At 46.3% G+C, this 21,375-nt stretch overlaps 1 protein-coding gene across 1 annotated transcript in view; it reads left to right on the top strand.

The window, feature by feature from the left end:
• BANP (BTG3 associated nuclear protein) overlaps positions 1 to 21,170 on the top strand; it is a 98,468-nt gene extending 77,298 nt beyond the window's left edge. The window contains exons 15-16 of the mRNA XM_087827210.1: positions 17,396 to 17,539; positions 20,980 to 21,170. Coding sequence (XP_087683336.1) covers positions 17,396 to 17,539; positions 20,980 to 21,051 — 216 coding nt within the window. The 3' untranslated portion in view covers positions 21,052 to 21,170. The remainder of the gene's footprint in view (positions 1 to 17,395; positions 17,540 to 20,979) is intronic.
• The last annotated feature ends 205 nt before the right edge of the window (positions 21,171 to 21,375 follow it).

The following is a 21,375-nucleotide window of genomic DNA, read 5'->3' as shown; positions in this document are numbered from 1 at the left end:
CTTGGCCAACTCAAAATAATTTTTCAGAAGTATCTAAGCACTTGGAGAAACAACTAAACAGTCTGGTTCAGTTTAGGAGATTGCATTGCAATTATAGAATTAAACATGGAAGTGGAGAGATTATATTAAATTTAAGTAGTGGAGGAAAGAAGTGGCCAAAAAGAAAGGACATTTATTCTAAAAATATCCTCAGTGTTGAACTGGCTTCTACAAAACAAATCACAATATGCAAGTATAAGGTATTAAAGTTTACATCTGTGTGACAGGTGAGGGAGATGAGATGGCGGTTTTGAAACTGAGGTGTGCCCTGCTCTGCAGGGGGCTTTGTGGAGTCAACATAGGACACAGGCCTGCCTTTGGCACCACAATGGAAGCAAGAGTGCTCCAAGGTCACACACTGGTGACATGAAGCTCCCAGCCACATGACTTCATATCAAAACCAGACATTTCCTGTAACTCATTTAAGTGAGCTGAAATGAAAATGCTTTATTTTTTCCCCCTCTTACTTCTCTAAAGATAATTGTTTTCTTGGGGGTTTAGATTGCATAAGGCATAGGAAATGTGTTGTTTTAATTAGAGCATCATGTAATACTATTCAAATTAAGAACATTCCTTAGGAGAGAACTGGCATGTGAACTTGGTTTCCAGTCCTTTGCAAGCTGAGCATTTCAGTCACATTAACAAGGCTGTGAATCCTTTTCTTTTGGGTTAATTCAGATATTTCCAGTAAGAACAACTGGAATAAGTGCAGTTAAACATAGACAGGGCACTTCGCATTTCATATATGTACTGCCTTTGTGACCTCTACTTGGGACAATTGCTTTGAGCATTTGAGTTGCTAGTGAAAGCCAATAAGTGGTTTGTCTTCACATAGTCATGTAAGTGAGAATGATGGTTGAACAAGAAGTTACCGTGTTCACAAAAATTGCAGATGTTAATTGACATTGGCATTGCAATACAGAGGGTTTTAGTTCTAAATCTGCTTGAATTAGAACGAACTGTGAATGAATCCTGATTCAGTTGTATAAAAGTACAAACAACTAGAAATTCATACATTTGTATAAGTAAGTATGGACGTGTGTGTGTTGTATTTTAAACTATTTGATAGTAAGTTGCAGACACTAAAAACTTTACCATAGAACTTGTGAGCACAAGGACACTTCCCTACACCACCACTTAATTATCACTCTTGCTTCACTTACCTCTTGCTGTATTAAGAAACCAAAACTTAGGGCTGAGGACAATGACCATATATTATCTTTCATGACTCTGGGTTTATTTGGCTCAGCAGGTGGTGTCTCTGGGATCATCCAGGGTCATCTGGAGGCTCAGCATGCTGCCCTGTTTGGGTGCTCGCTTCTGGGGCTGGAGTACGCTGGCCTATGGCGGGAGCTCAGCTGAGCTGTCTGCCTGAGTCCTTCAGTACTCTGTGCAGGCTCCCCGTGTGACTTGGGCCCCCACAATATGGGGACAGGATTCCAAGAAGGATCATAACCAACATTTAAAAGCTGAGGCTGAGGGCCCTGCAAGCCTTCATGGTGCCTGTGTTTTCCTAGAGGGGCAATATGCGACATCCATGCCAGGATCTTGAATTGGTAAGGATGAGGTGTGGGGTTGCCTGCGTCCCTCAGCATCCATGCTGTGCCTAACACGGCTTAACTCTGAGTTCTTTAAGGCAGGACGTACCCTGCCTGAGTGCACAGGAGGCACGCAGAAAGCATGGGCTGCACTGGAGTTCAGTGATTCTAAGGTGAGGCACCACTGCAATTAGAGGACAGACACATTTCCTGTAGACATTTATTGGGTGAATCCTGCACTACAACTTCCTGAAATGACCTTCCCTGTTCAGGCTGATGGATTAGGGGTTAGTCTGTCAATGCCAGGGTCATGACCTCAGGCAGACACCAGCCCACCCATGTGGCATAAAATCCACATCGAGAAACTTTACATGATTTATTAACTGTGTGCTTTGTTAGGGCAGCTTGGCTAATGATAAAATCGGTTACGTTTTCATCATTATACATTGTTAATTATTGAATTGTGTTTTTTAAATTGAATTTATTGGGGTGACATTGGTTAATAAAATTATTATAAGTTTCAGGTGTACAATTCCATAATGCACATTTGTATATTGTATCGTGTGTTCACCACCCCAAGTAATTATTGAATTCTTAAAACAGTCTTAAAATATTTTTGCTTTTAAAAACTTAGATTTTTAAAATAGAGATTTATGCAATTTTCGAGATTCTTTTGCATTCTGTTCATCTCGTTTCTTTGGAGAGTTTAAGAAAACAAAAAACCTCAACATTTATTCATGTGACTAAGAAATAATGCTCCAAAAGCAGTCTGTTTTGGGATAATTGGCAGCTGCTGCTGGTTAACCTCAAATTCCTCTTGGAGCACCATGTCTGCGGCTCCTCTCTGCCTACTAGGCCCTTCAACACCCAAGGAAGGACAGGCACCCGTTCCTGAGAGGGTGCTGGTGCATTTTTAGTTTTAGTCAACATTAAGTTGCTAATAAAGATCAGACACAACCAAGAAGAACAAGTGAGGGGTCCCTTTAACCTCAATGTAACATACAGAGGTTCCCATCATATAAAATTACCTTCAGAAGCTAAACTGTGTCTTTCTTTCCAAAACATCACAGGGAGCTATCTGTCTGCCTACAATGACTCAGGCATCCCTTTCTGGAGCAGGGCACATGCTTTCTGCTGTGTCATAAACTCTTTGGTAGTATTCTGTAGAGGAAATGAGACAAATTCAGGAACTAGGTGAGTGTTATTCTCCTTTTACATGTGGCGACAGCAGACAGTAGCTTTTCCAGGATTATGAAGGGAGGTGAGGTCAGGGGTGGACCTAGAACCCAACTCTCATGACTCCTGAAGCTCCAGACTAGTTCCAGTTCTCTAGAACATTATCATCACTCTTATTACCACCATCACTACCACCACCATCACTACCACCACCATCACTACCACCACCATCGCTACTACCACCAACAATCACCACCATCACTGCCACCACCACCACCATCAACCACCAACTACCATCACCATCACTGCTACTGCCAATCACCATCATCACTACCACCACCATCACTACCACCACCACTACCACCAACCTCCCCCACCACTACCACCAACTACCATCACTACCACCACCACCCCTCACCCACCACTACCACCACCACCACTACCACCAACGACTGCCACCACCCACCATCATCACTATCACCACCATCGCTGTCATCTATCACTGTCACCACCGTCACTACCACCACCACCACTACCTACCACCAGCCACCACTACCATCACTACCACCACCAGCCACTACCAAGGAGAGTGAGTTTTCTGATCACCTTGCACTGTGTTCTAATCTGTCTTCTCTGCTTACTGCCTTCTCAACCTCTTTCTGTAGAGACTGAAATGACAGTGCTTTCTTCGCCCAGCTCATAGGAATTTTTGTTGGGAGTAAGGTAACTGAACTTACGAAAATATACTGGAAAAGTAAGGGAAAAATCCATGGGAGCTGTTTCCTATCTTGTTACAGTGTGTGTTCAGTAGACACTTTGGTGTGAAGCAAAACCAAGAAGGCATATAGTGCTGCTTCCAGATACAGGCTGCATGCAGGGTGTGGAATTTGAACCCAGTAGAATGAGATTCAGTAAGATTTGAACCCTCACTTTGTACCAAACTCTGTTGCTACACAATGTTATATCTATTGAAACACTCAAATCTGGGTCAGTTATTTCTCTGTATTTGGGAGGTTTCCAGCCATTTAGGAAATCTTGAAAGATGAGCTTTAGTCATGCTGCTTAGATCGTGAATCATGAAATGGTTTAGTACTGTTTCAGTTAGATGTGTACTTTGATACGGGTAGGTTTTCTCTTTACAGTTGTAGCTAATGTCATCTAAGATGTGTATGAAAGAATTTATATACTGTATGTCTATAGGCTAAACAGTGTCAGATCACTTGATAATTAGGGAGATTCTATGTGTGTTCTGGTAAGCCCATCTTTGTAATAACGAATACACCATGCACACACACAGGATACATATGCGTTAAACAAAGTTAAGCAACCCAGTGATAAAGCCAGGTTAATCTCCTTGCGTATTGGTGAGATAACTTTACCAACAACCAGCTAACAACAGTTTGGGCATTCTTTAAACTTTTAAACCGTTCTTGACTTCTTTGGCATTTGTGTCCCTCCTTATACTTTGCTTCAAGGTAAATTTCAGTAGCTTTCAGAATTTTTTCCATGAAATGAGGCCTTTAAACCCAGCTGGGAAAAAGATTTGAAGAGATGAGAAGTATCCAACATTTTATATGTAGGACTTTTTTAGAGTCCATGAGAAAAATAGGTGTGTGTGCGTGCATGCGTGTGTGTGTGTGTGTGTGTGTGTAGGGGGGTTTGTGTAGGGTGTGTGAGGGGCATGTGTGTGTGGAGGGCGTTTATTTAGGGCATGTGTGTAAGATATGTGTGTGCATGCATGTGCATGTGTAGGGTGCCTTTATCTGTAGCAGTAAAATGTCTCCTCTATTTCCAGGAAGATTTAGTCCACTTTTAATGGTTTGTCGCAGTGGAGAGACAAGAACAGCGCCACCCTCCCAGATGGTATACACTGATCACTTCACTTGTACTAAAAAATGTTCCCTTCAAGGAAATATGTTCCTGTATTGCATGCCAAAGCACAAGCAAATCTTGGAGAACTCAGGTAGCTCAGAGAATTCATCCCTATGGAAAAGCCTTCCATACTGGAAATGGTGAAAAATATAATTTAAGACATTAAAGGTCAGAGCTTAGTTGATTAGTTGTAAAAAAATCCTAGAAAAGTCACAAAAACAACTGTGGGTCTCCTGCTGCCTGATTGAGGAGCCCAACCCACTGGCAGCCCTGGGCTAAACGAGACACTGTGGATTTGTCACCCTGTCTGAGGTGGTTGGCCTGGACAGGACAAGGGGCCCACGGTATTTCCTGCTGCTGGCTCTAATTTTTTCAGGAATCCTTTTGGTCCCAAACAGAGGCTTGTTATATGAAGCAAAATGGACCTGATGCCAGTGGGCACAGAAGACTAGAGAACTCACTGTGCTATATAGCTCTTTGGTCTCTTTTGAGCAGGGAGGAAGGAGTTTCAGGCTCACGTGGCGTATCCACTTAGGCCTGTTATTTTGCCTCTGTAGCTGTAATGAACAAAATTGTTTCACGTCGGGAAAGACTAGGAAAAGGCTGGACAACAGTTTGGGCTGGGCAGGGTATTATAATGTATTTTAGAGAAAAGTTGGATGAAATGATTACTTAAATGCACATTTTCAGTATTTAGGTAGTTGAAATGAAGATGCCTTTGAAGGGGCCCTTATTAGTGTAGGCTGAAATAGCTTTATAATAAAACCCCAAAGATAATTTCCAGTGATTTGGACACATCATACGCTGGTCACTGTATTTACGGCCACCCTGAGCCCCTTTGGTTGAGTGTCCACATCAGTCTTCTGACCTCAGTCAAGGGAGGGGTGGCAGGCCCTAAAATTCCCAAAGTATTTTTGATCAATTTCATTACTGTCAAATATGTATTTAAAAGGTTAAGTAGTTTTAATACTGTTAGATCTAAATTTTGTTCATTTCTATTCTGCTCAGTACCTGGGGTAGTACCAAATTATCAATTCTTAATGATTGATGATTGAATACAATAGTAATTATTCCAAGTTAGCACTTAGTTCATTGTAAGCTACACAGGTTAATTGAAGACATTTTGAAATACTTTTCCATTTTAATCATGAATAATAACCTGGAAATGTATAGAAGAGTACTTATTTAAAACCTACAGCTCAGTAACCTGAAAAATTGTGACTCTTGAGTAATTTCAGTTTTCTTTCTAGTGGGATCCAAGTTGTAGAACTTTTTCTGTATGAGGGAGTTTTGGTGATTTCTTTGGGTTTTTCTGCAAGTTTTCTGTCTCAGTTTTTTAACTGCGTTTGTGTTGCCTGCTAGCAGGCCTGTGTCATGGGTAGGAATTGTCACCTGACTAGGTGGGCAGCCCGAGTCCACATCTGGGGCCAGGCCAGTGTACCTGTTGGTTTGAGTGGCCATGCAGAGCATCTAAGGAATGTGTAAAGAAGTCTTTAGACCCAAGAATTCCATTCTGTAAGCTGTCAGAGCAGCTGCTATCTGTTGAAAGGAAGCAGAGTTACCACTTCTGCACCAGGAGCTTGATTTCTGAACTTCTGGCTTGTAGAGAGTGAAGGTAGGTGCGAGGTAGAATTTCAGGAGCAGGAATGCCCCTTGGAACTCTGTCATTAGCTCCAGATATTTCACCTCTTTGTAGACAGAAACATTAGAAAGCGAAGGTACCTATTAGGACATTTCATTCCTATTCAGGCCCTGGCTTTTCCCTTGTGCAAACTCTAGAAGCTCTAACTGGTCCACGTTTATAAAACTGGCAGATTGTCCTCCATGCCCTTAACTGTCGTGATTGGACTCAGGTGGCTCCATTCCTCCAGGGAAGAGTATACATAGTAGGAAAAACTTGAGGGGAGTCAAGGCAGGGAGGGGTGCTGTAATTTGCACTGAGCGTGCCCTGGTGCTGCTGGTCTCCAGGGCCTGCAGATTCCAGGAGCACATCATCTTCATCATGGCACTGAGCAGGGGGAAATGGGGCTGTCAAAGGAACCACCTGCTAGACAATCTAGTGGCAAGAGGTGTGAGCAGTGGGATCCACAGTGTCCTGAGTTCTGACAGATAATAAGACACCAGTGAGCCTGACTGAAATTGTGCTGAGCCCTTGAACCATTAAATGATAGAATTACTGCAAAAGGAACAAAATTTCAAGCACAATGTAATTTCCCCCTTTTTATTGACTTTGAGAGTGAACCACTGAGGGGACTGTAAATTCACTATGTGTTTATAAGGAAACTGTCATCTAGAAACCATGTACCCAGTCTGGTCAGGGTCTCTGCTTAAATTGTTAAAGTTGCTGCTCTAACACTGTGTTGAAATGATTAAAGAGAATCTTATGCTGTTTACCTCACTCACTAACCTGTGGGGAACTGAAGGACCTGAGTTGAATTCCTAAAGCCCCTCCAGAGGTGAAGAATACACCAAAGCCAAATAATTCATGACTGGCAGGTGTTCAGCCAAGAGACAAATTGGCCAAAAAAACCCGAGTGAAGGCTGAAGTAGAGGGGATTTAGCATAAATAATTCTCTTTGTTTTAAAGGTAAATTATGTTTAAAGTCACCGAGGCTCTTGAGGTTTCTTAGTTGTATGATTTGCTGTGTAATCATTCTTTTCACTTTTTTCTAACACATCTCTGTCACACACAAGTGATTGGCCCTGGCCTCGTGGTGCGATGGGAACAGCCTGGAGGAGTTGCCACAACTGTGCTCAAAGCTTCTTCTGTTTAGTTGTATTTTTATTGGCCTGTGATCCTGGGCACATAAGTTAGCCTCTGAGGCCCCGTTTCCTCCTGGCAAAGTGGAGCTAATGATAACAAACAAGATGGCATCTGTGTTGAATGCCCAGTGTGCAGCCAAGGTCCCAGGACCCCAGCCAGTCCTGCTGCTCCCACATAAACTCACTGGCCTTGCAGTCCTACCCACTACCCAGGGCTTTGGGTCCCTGTCTGCTCATGTTCAGGCTGAATGATGATTGACAAGGGCTCTTCTGATGACTAAAATAGTGTACGTGTGACCCTGACACTTGCAGCCATCAGCAGCAGCCACGACATCCCCCAGAGAGGACATACTGTGGTGGTGCAAGACACAGGGATATCCCTGTTATTGGCCTCTCTTGTATGAGCCCTTGCTTTCCTGGCTTGATTTTCTCTAGGCTCCCTCACCCACTGGCTTTCCTCTTTGGTTTGGCCAGCAGGGGCCGCAGGAGGAGGGAGCCCTGAGTTCCAGGCCTACATTCTACTGACATGCCCGGGGCCCTGACCTGGCTGCACCCTCACCCCAGCACAGCCTGAACTTGTAGCTTAACCTTTGTATCTGCAAAATGGTGTTTTCTGAGGTGGAATCACCTTCAGGAGGAAGTTTCCCCTTCCTCCCTTCTATCTCCCGTCTTTCTCACTTGTGGTGACGGTTTCTCGTTTCAGTGCCTGAGTGATAGCATGAGCACAGCCCCACGTTGGGTAGGGTACAGAAGTGTACTGTAAAGTGTGCCCTCTTTCACAAGCAGCCCACACTCTCCTCCCCAGAGGCAGCCCACCATTGGCCGAGTATGAAGTGTTGCTTTTTGGGTGTTTTTCACTTGGACAAAGTTTAAAGACATTTTTAAAACCTGAAGTTAAATGTTTGCATTGTCTCTGACTCCTGGTATCAGTTAATCTGACCTCGGAGTGGGGTGCCTCAAGCACACTATGCAGTGAGAGCAAGCAGTTGCCACATACAAACTAGGCCTTTCTGTGTTGACCCAATGTGTTTGCGAGCAGCATGCCATGCTTTAACAGAGCAAATAACTCCTGGTCCCATCTGAAGGGCGCCCAGTGGAAGGACAGGACACTGGTCTGGTTCAAGGCTGAAAACCCTTCAGAGATGGGCACAATAAAAAGGCTGTTGTCCTTGCCTGTCTTACATTTTCCTCTTTCTGAACCCTAGAGGTTAGAAACATAGTCTCTCAGTGTCAAGGGACCGAGGTGAACTTGCTGTGAAGTCCCCAAATTTAAAATGCTCCCAGAGAAGTGCTCTATGGTGTCAGGAGTCCAGGGACTCGCTGAAGGGATTCTTCTTAAAATGAACTTGAAATGTATGTAAACTAGGTCTTTGCAAACCATTGAAGGTAACACAGTGTGTGTGTAAGAATGTCACTTCATTTAAAAGTCCTATAGAAATTAACAGTAGATTTTAAACCAAGGCTGATCTATTAGAGATGCCTGTGGGTTCATTAGTGGGTTTTTTTCTTTCACAGTGATCTGTCCTTTCCTCCTAGCCATCTCCAAACTGGTTTCACCTCACAAGAAGGTAGATGTCTGTTCCACCTCACGAGAAGGATGGTGACTTTATATACCGTCACTCTCTGTTGAGTTTGGGCGGTTGTAACAGAACACCACACACTGGGGGCTTAAACAATAGGCGTCTGTTCCTCACAGTTCTGGGGCTGGAAGTCAGAGATCAGGGTGCTGGCACAGTCGGGTTCTCATGAGGTCCCTCTCTCCCTGGTTGAGTCCTCCCATGGCTTCCTTGGTGCATGCATGGAGAAAGCACTTGAGTTCCCCTTTCTCTCAAAAGGGCACTAATTCCATCATAGAGGCCCCACTCTCATGGCCTCATCTAATCCTAATCGCCTCCCAAAGGCCCTGCCTCCAAACATCATCACACTGGGGAGTTAGGACTTCAACATATGAGTTTTGTGGGGGGAGAGGGTCACAGACATTTAGTTCAGAGCACCCTGTCTGTTCCTAGAAAAGATTTGGGACATTGAGACTGAGCTCTGCTATGGATGCAGAAAGGGGTTTAGTTAGACCCTAACTAATACAATGAAAAGTATCCTTATAAGAAGAGAAGAATTTGGATATAGACACAGAAAGGAGAATACCATGGGAACACAAAGGCATAGGTTGGAATGATGCAGACACAAGCCAAGATTGTCAGGAGCCCCAGGAGCTGAAAGAGACAAGGAGGGACCCACCCCAAGAGCCTCTGGAGGGACTGCTGCCCTGCTGACCATGATTTTGGACTTCTGGCCTACAGAACTGGGAGAGGATATATTTCTGGCTGTTTTAAGCCACCCAGGGGAGGTCACTGCTTTTGGGATGATGGCCCAGGAACAGTCTTCACACTTTAGACCCTCAGCTAGAATGCATACCCAGGCTACCTGGTCAACTGTTTTTAGTTGACAAAGGTCAGACCTTTTGCTTCTTGAGAACATCCTGACAGCTCCTCTCCTCTCCCTAATCTTTGTCTGCTCCTCACAGCTGGGTGTCTCCAGATTACTCCTCTGCCCTTTCAAAGGAGGAGAAGCCAACAGTTTTCTCCTAAATTCCTGGGCCTTAGGCTTTCTGGACACCCTAACAGGTGTGGGAGCAGATCTGTGTTGGGTCCAGTGCAAGCAGGTCCTGAACCAAGCACAGCCAGTACAAGAGTGAGGCTACCTGGCAAGGGTGAGCCTATCTTTTGCATCCTCGAAGACCCTATTTCAAATTAGCTCACACTACAGGTTTCGGAGGTTGGCAGGTAGAGATATCTTGGAAGACATAATTGATCCCCCCATATCCCCAACCCCATTGTTGGCAAAATGTTGGCTGACCTCCCCACCTTGGGCCTACATCCCACAGAAATATGTGATAAACCCACGCTCTACACCATGAAACAAGTTGTTTGTGGAGTGATGTGAATTTGGTGATGTTCTGGGTGCAGTGGGGCTTCCTATAGGAGATACCTGTGTGTTCTCTGCATCTAACCATCCTTCCCAGGCCTCCCAGTCACTGATGTGCACACAGATGCAGTCGTTCTTCTCCTATATAAAAGGACACTCAGTCGTGGGCATATTTTTGTGCACCTCCTTAATGCACTGTAGTCATCATATACTGAAATGAGGCCCATGTGGGAGTGGAGTCGCCTCTAGAACTGTTGCCTTGAAACAGGAGAAATACTGTCCTCACCAAAGAGGGCCTCTGTGGCGAAGACAGATAAGTTGAGATTGTCTAACTAATGAGATTGTCTGCTTGTTATGTAATAGTCTTACTGTTAGTAAGTAGTAATAATATTCTTACTGGTAGTAGCGGTAGAAATCAGTTTCTGAACTTTTTGTGGTTTATCAGAATAGAATAATAACGCTGGTCTGATGGAGGCTACATCACCGTGTAAGTAATGTGTAGATGCCCGATTAGTCAGCATCTCACAGTAAATCATCCATCGGCATGAATAGCGAGGCTGTTTCTACAACATGATGAACTTTTAAGTTTATGCAAGGACTCAAGGTGTTTCCTATGTGGGTGCACCTGCCATATGAGGTACCTCTCTTGGTCTTTCCCAGGGAGGCCACCACCAGCCACGTTGTGCTCATTATCAGTTGGGATGATGGCTGGAAGTTTTCACCTCCATGACTGGGCTTCCCAGCTCATTGCAGTCATGAAGTGTGATGGCTGGCAGGCTGGTGCACCCTTTCCTTCCCAGTGTCTGAGCAGCAGTATAGTGATACGATGTATCATTCACATGCATAATTAAAATAAACCTTTATTTTGTTCCTGCTGTGTCTCACCCACTCCCCACCTACCCACCCCTTCTAGAAGCCAGAGGCCTGGACCCCTGGGAAAAAGTGGAGGGCCTTGGATTTGACTCTGGCTGAGTTATTAAACCTCCCTCCACCCCCAGCCCCAATCAACTGGAAAGTTTTAAGACACATGGTTAAGATTTGTTCCCAGGAAGGCTGGCCTATCTGGAGCGATGGGAGATGAATACCAAGTATCTCCAGACTTCCGTTTCAGCTTTATTCTATTTTTTAGGTTTTGTTTGCTTTCTCCTAGATTGTGTTTGAGGTTCATGCTCCAATGCTGGAACGAGCCACAGAGCTTACAGCAGAACCTGCTTTTTATTACCTCTTGCCACACGGCATCTTCGTGTGCACAGAATCTGGACCTTGGTTCTCTGGGGCATCTTCCCATCAGCTCCGGGCTGTAAATCTGGTTTATGGCTGTTAGCCCATTAGCTTTGCAAGTGTAGCCTTACTGGCTGTAGGATGCTTTTCTAAAATGTTGCATCAGTTGTCTTGAATGCTGAGGGTTGTGAGGAGTTTCTGTGCTGGATCTTGTTGAGAAATGATCCCAGAGGAGCCTTGCCATTTGACCTCCTTTCTGACCATCTACTAGTGGCGATGTGGTTTATGAAAGCACTCAAAATGGAATCCAAGGAAACATACTAGTGGTCCGTCAGAGGGTTTAAAGACTTAAGAATGATAATTTGTTTTTGACAGTTGATGTACAAATGTACAAAAAAGATTTTGGGCTGGTAGATCTCCTGGCCAGTTGGTTTGGTCTCCTGGCCAGTTGGTATGGGAGCATTCCCAGGATAGGGGCAGGTGTCTTTCTCCCAGCTCCTCATTTTTCTGTCACAAGGAAGCTAATCCTTGAATTAATATCCAGATTTAAGAAAATCAGCCTGGTTGGTTGATTGTGTTACCTTAACAAGTTCAGTGTAAAGATTTTTTTTAAATTGATTTTTAAAAAGAAAAGAAAGGGGAGGGGGGAGAGAGAGAGAGAAACATCAATGTGTGAGGAAAACGTCGATCAGCTTGCCTCCTGCACACCCCCTACCAGGGACTGAGCCCGCAACCTGGGCATGTGCCCTGACTGGGAATCAAATCAGCAATCATTTTGCACAGGACAACGCCCAACCAACTGAGCCACACCAGGCAGGGTGACAAGTTCAATTTAAACATAAACACAAAATAAGTAAGGGACTTGTTTCTAGGAGGCCTCGGGATGAGTGGTCTCATTCCTGGCCACAAACTTAATTAAACTGTTACAAACAGATCTTGTAAGTGCATTGACGGCTTTTTTGTTGGTTTGTTTTTTTGGGGGAGGGGGTGCGAGTTAGGTTTTCTTTTTCTTTTTTTCTTTTTTGTATCTGGGTGGATTTTTGGTTGGATTTGAAATTTTATATCTAAATGATACTGAAAAGACCTTGGGCTTCTTGCATTTATTTTCTGTTCTGCACCAGTTTTGCATTATCTCAGCTGGGTATTAAACAGAGTTTCAGAATTGGCAATGTAGAGAGGAAAACCAGATGTGTTTGCTCCACTAAACAGTGCTCTTAGATCCATGATCCCCTTAGTAGGCTGCTTTATATCCATACCCTAGGCCTTTTTCTTTTGTCGGAAAATAATTGGCTGTGCTTCAGAAATGTATAGAGGAACCCTCTAAATGAAGCTGGGACACTAGCCCATGCCTGCACCCCATCCCTGAATGCCTCACGGATGATATGCTGCCCTTCAGGGAGCCCCACTGTAAGTGCAGCCTCAAGCTCGCAGTGGCTGGCAGCCTGGAGGTGCTGCCACTGGCTACTTGCCTGGAGCTCACTGCATTCCAGTTAGATCTTTCTACATTCCGGAGCCTGCTTGGAAAAGGCACCAAACAGAAAATGAGCAGGAAGGATGAAAAAGGAGCTGAAAGCTCATTTTTGGGAAATGAGTGGAAATTCATCCAGGCAAGCTTTGTCCCACAGGAGATGGGGCTGTGGACAGATGAGCAGGAGGCAGGCTTAGTTAGGTGCTGGCCTGCCCATCCTCTCTCCCAGTGCTGGAGTCAAGGTGTTGAAGCTGGGGCAGCACAGGACTCCTGCTGAGGCCTCGGTAGGGGAGGTCCCCTGGGCAGGTGTTCTCTGCAGGGTCTGGAGTACGAGGAAGAGGGAGAATGATAACTGTTTGGAAGGTCTTTTCTTCCAGTAGTGTGCACGTTAAATGTTTAACTCATTTCTGAATCACTTAACAAAACCAAGCCAATGTGTAAATGTTTAAAGGGCATAGCATTTTGAATGAATTCCCATTGGAGAACATGTTCCTATTTTTATTTTCATTTGCCAGCCAGGCTGGTAATGTGCCTACCTTCACTATTATAATTCTGCACATTTAGATTCTGAGATTTCTGACATTATAATTCTTAAGATTTAATCAGCTGTGTAGATCATGTGAAAAGTCATTATATTGGCAATGCTGACAGGGGAAAATCTCTCTTAGGATATGGTAAAATGCCTTCCGTTTGTAGGGGGTAGTGGCTCATCGCCAAACCCATAGTACAGTCAGAACCTTCTCAGAAATAAGTCCCATGATTTTATAAGTTTACTTAAAAAATGGTTATATGATTTGACCTCAAATTCACTTATTAAAGGATCTTTTAAAATACACATCAGTTATGAAACTGTGACTACATTAAAATACCTAACATTTAGTTTAGTATTTGAAAATATTGCTTAGATTTTTTTAAAGTTCAGTCCAGGATCTAGGAAATCTGTGCTGAGGTAGGGCAGCCATGGTATCGCAGACTATACCCCCTCCCTCTTTTCACCCACCCAAAGGGCAGACGACTGTGTGGTTTTGAGAATTTCCTACCACTTCTGTTACCTTTAGTCTTTTCCCCATTTTTATTTTTTTCTAGCTGTTGTGGGACAGCATTGTTGCCCAACTTCTGACCCAAACCACAAACTTAGATTGAGTGGGACTTTGTTGCCCACATTACTCTTTCCTCAGCTTTGCCACTGGGAATAAGCCATACTTGATTGTGATGTACTTGGGGAATGTGGGGCCTGGCAGCAAGAACATCACATGGACATTCCTGTGTGGGAGTTCTTCATAAAAAGTTCACAGATGCATGTAAGTTAGGAGTGAGTCTGCTGACTAAGAGATGTAGGTACAGATGCCACAAGCACTGCACCAGCCTCCAAATCAGCTGGTCACCCACTCGCAGGTGTGTTGGTCTCAGTCTTAGATTTGAAATAAGGCCTGTGGGAAATGGGGCCAGCTAATGACATGTACGCTGGTCAGTGTTTCTGCAGTGGTTCCTCCACTGTGCTAGAGGTTTTGAATAATCACATTCCCAAGAACATAGCTATGTATTCATAGCACAAAGAATTGATAATTTGAGAAATGTGAGGATGGGGGCCAGAGACAAATAGTATAGAATCCTTGAACCAAAGTGGTTCAGTCATTAACTTCAGGCTTACAGACCAGGGTGAAGCAACCTGTGGAGAGAAGGAATTGGTGGCCCCACCCGTGTCCTAAAGATGTTGTGCAATCCTGCAGAGACCCTGACAGGTCACGGCTCCATATTTTCATCTGGTGCTGAGAGCTGACAAGAACAGTGGCACCCTTGTCCATTCCTGGCTGGCAAAGTGAGGTCACACACTGGATTTTATTTTCTGGGTCAGGGGGTCGTGCCTACAGCCACTCCAAAAAGAGGCAAAGGAATGAAAGATCAGCTAGCCACTGCCAAATTCTTTGATGGCCGGAGGCTCCTAAAACATATCCATGACTAAATACAGCTTCATGTCTCCCTTTCTTCAGGTCCCAGATGGTTTTTCTGGATCTGAGTCCTTTGACCTTGTTGGGAGTTTGTGGAATAGAGAGCATATCTGGACTCTTTCTGGAGGGACCTAGGGAACCCTCCTGGGTCTTGCTGCCTTTTCTTAAAAAAAACACTGATGCTTTCCTGAGCCACAAGGAGACTGATGCCTAGCGGAGGCCCTCCAGGCCTTGCAGAGGGGACTCAGGGATTCCCCACTTAGGGCTGTGGGGATACCCCCAAGCTCCAGTGTCCCCTGCCTGCTCCCAGGTAGAGCAGGCTCCTTAGTTCAGCTATGGCCACGTCGGCTGCTGCCCTTGACTGCTCAGCCCCATGGACCACATGGGGGATGGCTGCCTCCCTGGCGATGGGGAAGCAAAGCTATGGAACTGGACAGAACCATGTCCTATTTTTCTGATCATGAAAGATCTGGAGGAGAGTATGTGCTGGGGAAAAGAAAATGTGGGTAATAGAGGAGACTTCAGTTTTCTCTTTTTTTTAAACCTCTCACTCATTAGTGTAAACAGTTTATAATGGAAAAGAGTGGTGTTTTAATAAAGAGCCATTGTTTTCAGCTCAGCCCTTTGGGTACCCAGAAGCCAGGCCCTGCGCTTGAAGAAGGCAGTTGTAGAAATGGTGAGTGCAGCTGTGTGCATATCCTATGGCCACTGTGGTGTGGCCACACGCATTTACTCTTTCATAGTCTGGAGGGCAGAAGTCCGAAGTGTCTCTTTGGAGGCTCCTTTTCCAGCTTCTATAGGCACCCCTTCCTCTGTCTTCCAGGCCAGCCATGGCCAGTCGACTCATGTTGCATCCCTCTGTCCCTCTGCAGCTGGGAAAGAGTCTGTTTTTCAAGATGCCCATGTGACATTGGGCCCACTTGACACTCCAGGACACTCTCTCCGTCTTGAGATGATCAACTTAATCCCGTCTGCCAAGTGCCTCTGCCCATGTTGGCCTGGGGGTGAGGACGCGGGCGCCCAGGGGCAGCGCTCCTCCCGGCATAGCTGGCTGGCATTAGAGTGGAAACTGTTTTCCAGTGGTTTCTGAAGAAACAAAAGAAGAAGTAGTTAAGAACCTTCTGCCATCTTTTCTAAAAATTGAATTTACCTGTTTTTCCACTGATGGTTCTTTGTTAAAGAAATGGAACTGGTGCTTATCAAAAACTAGAATGCTATTTGAAAACCACAGATTGTATTTTCATAAGGACTCCAAGCCTGCCTTTTCCAGAGTGGGCAATCCCTCCTTTCTCTGCAGATCTGCACCTTCTTCCTCAGCTCTGATACTGTCGCAGGAGGCAGTGGGCTGGCCAGGAAGCATGGTCATTGTTGCCCCACCTGGACAGCCCATGAGGGAGGGGTGGGATGCAACCCCCAAGTAAAAACCCTCACAGTGCTTGGCAACTCACTGTCATGAATACAAAGCCTCAGAGATCCCCACCCCCACTCCCCATCCTGGTCTTCAGATGTCAAGGCACCAGCCTGCCTTTCTGCTGCTGGAGCACCAGGTGGGCTGGGCGGGAAGTAGGCCTGGACGTGGGGGTGCTCTTGAGTGGTGGAGTCACCCAGAGCCTGTCCCCAAGGCCTCACCTGGCCCCCCACCTTCAGGCACAGACCAGCGCTCTGTCCCTGGTGTCACGGGGACTTTCACTGGTGATGTGTCTCTGGAACTTGGTCTCACCCCTGGGAGTTCTACTGCTATCTTTCATCAATGTCCTCTCCTGATCACCGCTCCTCACCCAGAGGTCTTCTCGACTCCATCTGGAGTGTTAGGTGTTGTAATTCATATGCATGTTTTCTGTTTCTTAAACTCGATGGTCAACTCTTTGGGGGCTTCTTCATCTCCCCTGACTTGCAAATGCTCTGGGGGTTCCAGGAAGGTCCAGTGAATGTGTCTTGCTTACAGGTTAAGGACATGCTGCCATCTCCTGTCCCTCCTGGCTGCCTTCCATGTCTCCCCTTCCCATGAACCTAGAACCATGGTGATTTCCAGGAGGTCTTCAAGTGCTTTCCTTCCTGCTCTGTGTCCTACCATCTCTCCATCCCAGTGCTCTGACCACTCCCCCACTCACTGTTCAGAAACTCGAGCTGGTTGCTTTTTTCCTGTTAGGCTTAAAAAGCTTTCTTTCTGCCCAATATGTAGATGTTTGAGGGAGGCCCCTTGCAGATGTAGTGGAATAACCCGATCTCACACACATGCATTCACACATGTTCACACCACACACATATAGTGGCCAATCAGACGTTACTCCAGAGTGATTCCCGAGACAGACGGACCCCACAGTGTAGAGTGCAGTCCCGGGTCATCCTCCTTGGCTCATACGGTCACAATGGAGTCTGCATGCTTGGCTCTCATTTTTGTCCTTGTGCCCGTAACGCTGCTGATGGTGTCTGCTTTGTCTTTTCAGGTGCTGCAGGGGGCCCAGCTGATAGCTGTGGCCTCTTCAGACCCTACTGCTGCAGGAGTGGATGGGTCGTCTCTGCAGGGCAGTGACATCCAGGTCCAGTATGTCCAGCTGGCGCCAGTGACTGACCACACCACAGCAGCTCAGGTGAGTCCTGCCTCTGTCTGTGAATAGGTCCTGGGCCTTCTCTGGGTGTGAACACAGCTTGGGTATTTCTACTTCTGGCATTCTTCTGGGAGGAAGGTGATTACCATTGAAAGATGCATAATTTGGACATAGGCACTCATTTAGAATTATATTTTTTATAAGTGCCTGAAAATGTGCAGGTGAGAAGTTAGATCCTGACCCAGGTGCCAGTCTTAAACTGATCCTTGAGCTCTTCTGTGTTGTGCAAATGTTTGTCTATATATTCAGAGGCAAAAATTAAATTCTGCTCAATATTCCTTCCCAAGCAAGGGTTGCCTGTTGGCCTGAGACCTGCTTCCTCCAGTGTGGGCGGCACCTGGCCCAGGGGCCGACACTCATGCAGGCCTGGCCTTCAGCCTCCACCCCTTTCCCAGGGGCAGGTTTATGGGGCATTTGCCTCTAAGCAGCCCGCTGCTTTGGGGTAGAAATGCAGGATGGCCCAGCTAGCTATGGTGCCTGCATTTGCTCCTGGGGGCACCGTTTGGCCAGGTTCTCACACTACTAGCATGGCAGCCTGCCGGCCTTGTCAGGAACTCCACATTTGTAAGGCCCATTTGTGTTTGTTACGGGCTTATTCAGCATGTCTGATTGACTGTGACCACTGATGAGCCTCTCCTCATCTGGTTTTGCTGGATTTCCCCTCAAGCTGCCCTTTATCTGTACTTTCCTGGGAACACTGGAAACTCCAGCATTCACACTCCATTTGGACACTTTTTAAAATGTCAGATGAGAGGGTCACTTCTTTAGATGTTTGAGGTCTTCATGGAGCTGCCCCACAGTGAGTGTGCTTTGTGGAGAGAGCATCATGGCTTCTCCAGAGTCCCCCTGGGTGTGGGGGACCCAAGCCTGCTCCCTCATACTAGCAGGGAGAACTGGCAGAAGCCTGACAGCCTGAGCCGCTTTAGGGGACAGTGTGAGTGAGTTCTCCCTGGTTGGTTGTATTCAGAACAACCAGTTCTAAAATAAATGCGTATTCCTGTTTCATGAGAATAATCATAGGATTGGTCCTGAGAGGGCACCGGGTCATTGGAACAAAGTACAAGGCTGCTGGTTTTGTGAACAACTCAGATAGGCTGGTTGCCTGCATTCTCAAACCTCATAGGCTGTAGGGTTAAATCACTAACTTTACTGCTGAGATCAAGATGAGTGCCATTATGATGCAGGGGCTTTTACTTTACCATGGTAAGGCAGGGGAAGGCCTTGTGTCTGGGCAGCCCTGGCCTGGGGACAGCCTTGGAGTCCCCTGCCCACAGGACCCTGTCAGTGAACTATTCCAGCCTGCTGGGTACTGGCTCCTTCCCCACCCTCTGCACGTCCTACTGTCCTCCCTGGGTCTGCTCCTCTCCTGTCTTCGGCCCAGTACTGATGAGCCTCGTGTGTCTTGATGCCATCAGCCTTTGACACTTAGAATTAAAGCCCCACATTTCCAGATGGTCCCTCTTCCCTTCCACACTCTACTCTGCACTGTGCTAGGTGCCATGTGCTCTCCATTGCCCTTGGAGAAAAGGAAATTCTCATTTGGCTGGCTTGCAGCCTGGTGAGGTTGTTGCTGAGGAGTGGGGCTCAATGGAGCCAAGTAGGTTGCCCAAGGTGACCCTGGCGACTCAGCAGTCCTGTGAGGACTAAAATTCTCACTCTGTCCTGATTCACAGTGAGGCCCCAACTGGCCCAGAGTCTGGGAAGGTATATCCTGAAAAAGGTGTGTGTGTACCCCCCACCCCTCAAACCCAGACCCCTCCAGCCACTTCCAAAGCCCAGGCATTTCCCACTCTAGTGGTGTTGGGCTTTCATACAGCAGTGACTACAGGGACCCCCTCCACTGTGAGACTGACCGAGAAGGATGAGTCATGGCCTGGAGCCCAGAGGGGTGTGTGTGGAGGGAAGATGAATTTTCCCCAACCAGCTTTTTATTGTGGTTTAAGAGTGACCCTGTCTGGGAAGAAAGCTCCCATGTGGGCCCACCTTGTCCCACATTAGGTGATGGTGCCTGACACGAGGCTATTGTGAAAGGGTCGTGTGTAAAGGCAGTTCAATCCCTGCTGCTGGGCAGTCACAGAAGGGTTGCACTGCATGTGTTCTTCAGGTCTGGGGCCTCTGTGGTGGGTCAGCTTCCTGTAGTATAGGTTTTCTCATTCTACAGATTTCAGAATTGACGGAAGCCGTGTCCATTTTAGCCCCTTGCCACCTTGGCTTCCTATCAATGTTCTTGGTCTCAGTTCACATCTGGCAGTTCTCAAGAGCCATTCAATTAGGACAGATAGCAACAGCAGAGAATGAGATACATGCTTACTGCCCCGGCCTGGAGCCTCTCTCTCCCCTCCACCTGAAGCCACCAGCACTGTCAGTCCACTTTCCCTCATCCAGAAACTTGTGGGGAAGCCCCCACCTTGTCTGTGTCAGTTGATCCCTTTTTTGTTGCTCTTGACCAGCCACTCATGAGCTCCAATGACAGTGCACGGATTGTCTGTGCTGAGTCCTTCATCTGAAACTGGAAAGCCTCTGCTTTAAGGAAACACTGTTGAATGTCATTTGATGTTTGTATAGTATTTCAAAATTGCAGTCTTGAATTGCAATAGGAGTTGTAGCGCCAGCCCCCATACCCAGGGACTTCCGCCTTCCCGTCTCTGTGGCTTTCTTTGTTTCTTTCTTTTCAGTCGCCCTGCCAGGCCCCTCCAACTAAATTTCCTGCCAGAAAAGCCAGGAAGGCCACCTCTGAGGGTCTAGTCTTTGTGACATCGCCTTTGATAGACAGCTTAGGGGATCCTAAAAATTCCAAAACCTCCATTTGGGAGCCAGTTCTGTATGGTTGAGATGAATGATTGGTGACTTATTCCAAGATTGTATTTTTCCCTTTAACGTGTCTTAAAACTGTGAATATGCATTTAAAATCTTCTTAATATCTGTAATCATTGTATAGTACTTATGTCTTTATGGAAAGAAAGGTACCTGTCCCTAAAATGCTTTTTTTGAACATTGGAACAGTTTTTATAAGAAAAGGCAAAATGGTAACTGAAATTCTAGGCAAATATATTAGGTCACGGTTACGTTAACCACTCCGAGAGTATCCCCGGTGATAAGCAGGGGGTACGAATAGGAAATCACCGCAGGTTTTAGGGAGCCCTGCAAGCTTGTGTGGGAGGGTCGGTCGGGACCTGGGCTAGCAGGAGGCCCCGCAAGGAGATTCTACAGCCCGGATTCATCAGAGCTGCTGCAAAGCAGCTCAGGTTCTGGGAAAGTCATCGCTCAAAGCAGGGGTGCACTTAGGACCCAGCCCCTTCCAGTTCTGCTGTGTGTGTTTGCTCTTTGCTTGAAAACCAGTGGTATTTTGTGACCAGTGAGTGTCCTGGACTTGAGTTGGTGGGTACTTTTATAGAAAAGCCCTCCTCTCTCCCCTCTTGCAGACAGCCGAGACCCTGCAGCCCACCCTGCAGCCCGAAATGCAGCTTGAGCACGGAGCCATCCAGATCCAGTGATGCAGGACAGGCTGCCCGACCACAACAGGACCCAAGGTGGAGGAGCTGTCGCCGCTCTCAGCGCCGGCTCCAGCCAACCACCCAGTTCTACATGCGCCTGGCCCCATGGCTTCCACAGGGAGGTGATAGCACACATTCTGTTAAAGTGCATCCGGAGCCTCGTCACAGGGAAAGTGTCCCAATAAATAAACAGATGATAACAACAACCGCCGCCCTCACCAGAAGACCCCTTCGTTTGAGTCACACTGTTGATATCTAGAGAAAGAGTGGGGAAGCACAGTGTGGAATGCGTTAAGTACACGCAGAAAATCAAGAACTACAATA

The sequence above is a fragment of the Miniopterus natalensis genome, chromosome 18 (genome assembly GCF_054644295.1).
Source record: "Miniopterus natalensis isolate mMinNat1 chromosome 18, mMinNat1.hap1, whole genome shotgun sequence".
NCBI classification, from domain to species: Eukaryota; Metazoa; Chordata; class Mammalia; order Chiroptera; family Miniopteridae; genus Miniopterus; species Miniopterus natalensis.
The sequence above is the reverse complement of the archived record's forward strand: the minus strand, read 5'-3'. Positions and strand labels throughout refer to the sequence as shown.